The sequence below is a fragment of the Sinocyclocheilus rhinocerous genome, unplaced genomic scaffold (genome assembly GCF_001515625.1).
Source record: "Sinocyclocheilus rhinocerous isolate Xijiao unplaced genomic scaffold, SAMN03320098_v1.1 scaffold1493, whole genome shotgun sequence".
In the NCBI taxonomy this organism is placed as follows: domain Eukaryota; kingdom Metazoa; phylum Chordata; class Actinopteri; order Cypriniformes; family Cyprinidae; genus Sinocyclocheilus; species Sinocyclocheilus rhinocerous.
The window spans coordinates 502,321-507,161 of record NW_015640467.1 but is presented as its reverse complement, the minus strand read 5'-3'; the positions used below and the strand labels follow the sequence as shown (position 1 = coordinate 507,161).

General features: G+C 39.1%; 1 protein-coding gene across 10 annotated transcripts in view; it reads right to left on the bottom strand.

Moving 5' to 3' along the window:
* The window catches only part of LOC107753017 (myosin-2 heavy chain-like), a 50,574-nt gene that overhangs the window by 42,681 nt on the left and 3,052 nt on the right, over positions 1 to 4,841 (bottom strand). For all 10 annotated transcript variants that reach the window (XM_016569101.1, XM_016569106.1, XM_016569102.1 and 7 more), the window contains exon 2: positions 287 to 364. In XM_016569101.1, the coding sequence (XP_016424587.1) occupies positions 287 to 364 (78 nt within the window). The remainder of the gene's footprint in view (positions 1 to 286; positions 365 to 4,841) is intronic.

Here is a 4,841-nt window from a genome sequence, read left to right as displayed (position 1 = left end):
ATATATATATATATATATATATGTGTGTGTGTGTGTGTGTGTGTGTGTGTGTGTGTGATTAAGTGTATACATACAAGTATTCCCAATATACTCTCAAAAATATTTTCTTATATTCTCCTTTTTATTTTGGTGTGAAATATGGACAAAAAAAAAAGTTTTTGTTAGACATTTTTGCCAAACTGAATTTGCTAAGCAAAAAGTGCAGCGCTGCATTTTAATCCATATGCAGTGGCGAGTTCTTGGTGAAGTTTTGCTGGACTTTAAAGAGCACTGCAATTATACGAACCCGTGATCTGTGCAGAGGATTGTCAAAGTTTGTTCCTTCAGGTGCCAGGAGCAGCCATCCACCGTAGATGGGTTTTGCCTGAAACATGCAACACACATGGCACAAGTACAATGAGACCATGATTCAAGACAAATTATCAGTTCTTCTTAACATTGATGTGGCATCAACTACTTTAGATAAACCTGCTCCTACCGGCACGTAAAAACAAAACATACTGTGGTTGGTCGCTTTAAACGTCAGTCAGATGGTCTCTTTTTGTCTGCAACGTGGAACAGACTCTGAACATTACACTGGGATATGAGAAAGTATTTTAACATTGAAAAACACATTTCACCTTTAAGGAAACATGCCAAAGGAAAGCACCAAAACAGGAATAACATCTCTGCATGTGACCCTCCTGTGACTGCACAACAAAGGGCCGACGAACGGATTTGTAATATTACAGAAACCTCAAAGAAAGCACGCATGAGAGAAAAATGAAACGCTAGGGGAAAATGAAGGTTCCTCTTTCAAAGCTCAGCAGACTTACTGGAGATCTCAGATACGTTTCATTTTAGAACCAACTTTGTTTTTTGTTTCTCCTAAAATGGAAAAGAGAAACAACATAGCTGATATAAATTAAGAGTATAAAGCTATAAAATCATAGGTCATCTAAGTTTGTGACTTTTTATCGCAGACTTTAGTTTGCACAGTTAATCTTACACAGTTGAGATCTCTTCTGAAACTCACACATGAGATTATAGGTGTGTTTTTTCTCAGTAGAAACATGCGAGAAGCGGGACACTTCAGCAAAAGTCTCCATTTGATCTCTTGTTGTCTAGATGAAACAAATGAGATATTAAAAAGATCAGAGTTGTGATTCCACTAAGGTATGGAAAAGAAAAAGCGAGCAACTTGAACGATGGCCTGTGAAAAAAGTCTGAGCAAAAGAAAAACGTTAGAAAGAAATAAGTCCCCTCAGATCAAGTGCAGGACGAAAAAGACAAAAGTGAAATTCATTCTTCTAGTTCTCGCACGGCTTCACTGTACTGACTTCCAGTTAGAGTTCAAAACACTAACCCTAAATATTAAACTTATGCAATTAATTAAACCCAAAAAATAAAATACTATGTGCATAATTTCAGTCTAACTTTTATAAACTCAAGATCAGCATTCAAAATATACCCCCATAGCAATGACGTACTGAACTGCGTTTGCTACAGCCCGATAAAAGTGAAACGTACCTAAAAGTTTAACACTATTCTTTTCCTTCAGGAAATGCAAATCTAGTTTCTTCTGATCTCCTGCTAATGGGAGACTCTGTGCTCTGGGAAATCAGTGATGAGGAGCGGACAGGGACGCAGAGACAGAGAGAGGGAGAGCGAGAGAAGGGCTAATATAGGCCAGATTTCCCTCTTCAATGGTTAAAGTTTGTTCTGTTTATTTTTACAACCCCCCTTTTTCTCTCATAACAGCAGAACTGAGCGCCGACTGTCTCACAGAGAGCGTGTGTGTGTGTGTGTGTGTGTGTGTGTGTGCGCGTCAAGGGGGAGGGTGGATTCTAATAGCATGACAAAAAGCATGGACATAAATATGTGTGGAATTAACAACTTGGAAAAACCTGACCAACTGCAGTGAGACAGAAAGAGGGAGAGAGAGAGACTATATTGACGTCTGACAGAACGCCGGCCTCGTGCGCCATACACCTGAACGACAACAACTAGTGTAGAGTTTTGCATTTTCTGATGACAATGTGAGTGATCTTTGCCATGATGCTATTGCTAGGATGCTGTTGTTGGTTTCTACAACTGAATCAAACTGTCCATTTAAAGGGGTTATATGATGTTGCTAAAAAGAACATTATTTGGTGTATACAAACAACAAGCCCTACTCTACACTGCCCAAAAAACTCGCTTTTGAATCGTCAGTGGCAAATTCTTTAAATATAAACAACGTACTTACAGTCTGTGAGTCAGAACAGATGGCATTGTAGTCTACTCTACCAGGATCAGGAAACAGTCCTCCATAAAATGTGCTGCACACAAATTAATATTTGGGTTGAACTGTTCTGGAACAGTGTTTTAAATACAACTTAACCACTGATTTCTAGTCGTGTCCTCTTTTGGAAGACCAAACAAAGTAGTTTCGCTTTCACAACGAAACACAGCGTCACACACAGCGGCCTAGAGTGAGCGGTGGCCGGCGGATTCGACGAAGGAGCGGCCGGAGGGCTTGCGGCAACCACATGTGACGACCCCGGGCTGGACTCCGCTTCGTCCACGGTCGTAGTTTTGACCTCATACTCAAAATATTACAACTTTGCTACAGTACAATTTCATTCTTGTGACTTGATTCTCAAAATTACAACTTTAATCATGACTGCTATGACTTTATTTTGACGTCATACTTAAAATATTATGACTTTGAGCTTGCATTTCTGACTTAGTTCTCATCATTTTGGCTTTATGCTCAAAAATGTATAACTTTATTCTTTTGCCAAGACTTTTTATTATAATTTTTTTTCTGACTTTTTTCTGATTAAATATCTCGGATTCACTTGGAAATACATCACATCACAGAAGTAAAATGGGTTTCATGTGGATCTTTAGAGCAAGAAGACAGAAGATATGAGAATCAAATACTAAAGGAATTTGCTGGGAAGGTTATGACTGCAAATCTGAGCCTTAAAAATAAGTAAGATCCACAGCCAGGAGGATTCGACTCTTAACATATGACTTTGACTGCCTTTACAGGTACTAAAGACCTGATTCACTTCACTGTCAACTCCATTTCTAAGTGCTTTCTAAAAAAAGACTTCTGTGCTGCTTTGAGGCTCATTTCTCTGGATTTCTCCCTCACGTTCAAAGACAAAAGCGCTTGCTTTCACGTCCAAATATTCAGTCTTTCTTTGCTTCATCACTTCATTCTTTGATAACAATCCAACCTATACAGTGAGACAGATGGCAAACGGAGGCAACGTCACCTCAGTAATATAGTCGAGACCCAGCTGTGGTAATTTTAAGAATACAGTCTGGAAACCCCCTGCATTTGCGTGTGAATTTACCATAAAACCGTTCTGGAGCTGGAATAAAGGCTTAAAATTGTATAAAAGCTCCGATACGACATGTATCTTGTAGGGCTGGGTAAAAAATATAGATATCTCGATATTAATCGATTGTCATTTTTACGGAACGATATCGATTCCTAAATCCCAAGAATCGATTAGCCTAGCCTGCTTTCAGCTAAAGGACGGAACGTTGAAGGGTGCTTCCCATCCAATAAATCGCAATAAGCATTGTGCTTTGGTACTTTTAATATGAAACAAAGTCTCAGATTTCAAATTCTATCCTGTCTCATGTAATCGCTCAATCAGTGTTTCAGTCACGCAAAGACGTCAATATAATGGCTTCTAACCAACGTCATGTAACGTCACATTTACCATAACAGTTACAGTGACCATAAACTCATTAGTCAGATAGAAAAATAAACTGTAGAGGAGCATTTTGCTTAATATATGCACCATATAACATATTCATTATAATTTTTACTGTTCTTCAATGTTTAATTTATGTTTGGATAAATCCATCATGTTTTTATGACAGCCACCATTTAAATGTTTATATTTTTTTTTTAAACTAACTGAAGTAGAAATATTTATATGTAACTGTAACTTTATTATTCATGAATTTTAACCTTCAGTATTCTAGCAATGTTGTACCAACTGACTCTCATGTATATTTTGCAGCATTAGTTGAGATTTTTTTTCCTTGAGAAAATTTGGCATGTACTGTACCTGATATATATTTAAAAAATAATCGATATTGAATCGAATCGGTAATCAAATCGAATCGCAAGCTTGTGAATGAGAATCGAATCAAATCGTGAAATTTGTGTCAAAACCCAGCCCTAGTATCTTGGGTCTGCAGCTGATGAAATAACACTTAGACTACGCCACTAATTAGTAAATTAGCAGATACTTCTAGCCATACAGGATCAGTCCTCTTGGACTTGATCAAGGTCACAATGGCGATGGGTTCAAACCATAGACTGTATAAAAACATGGACGTAGTGTCCGTGACGTCACCCGTAGGGTTCCGAAGATAGTTTTTGAAGCTCAAAAGTGGGCGGAGGCGGCCGTCGGCATCTTGGCAGCGCGTCACCGCGCGTCACTCCCGGATAATCGAAGATGGGCAAAGAGGCGGGAGCTGGTTGTTGAAACCACGCCCACCTAGCTCGATGGTGGTGACAGCAGCGGCAATCCACCTGTCACTCAAGTGGCCACGCCCTTAATTATGCAGAACTTTAAGGCTTAATATAATTTAAACGGATGAGTTATAAAAAAATTCACCCCCCTCACAGTTGTCATGAAGGGCAAAATTAGCTATATAGACCAAAACCACTTTTTGTACCAGGCTGTAAACATTTTTTTTTCTGCTGTAAAGTTGGGCATTTTAACATGGGGAGTCTATGGGATTGACTCCCTTTTGCAGCCAGCCTCTAGCGGCCAGTTGATGAATTACAGTTTAAGTCACTTCCTTGTTGGCTTCAAGAGAGAGAGCGGGAGGTTGCCGCTCGG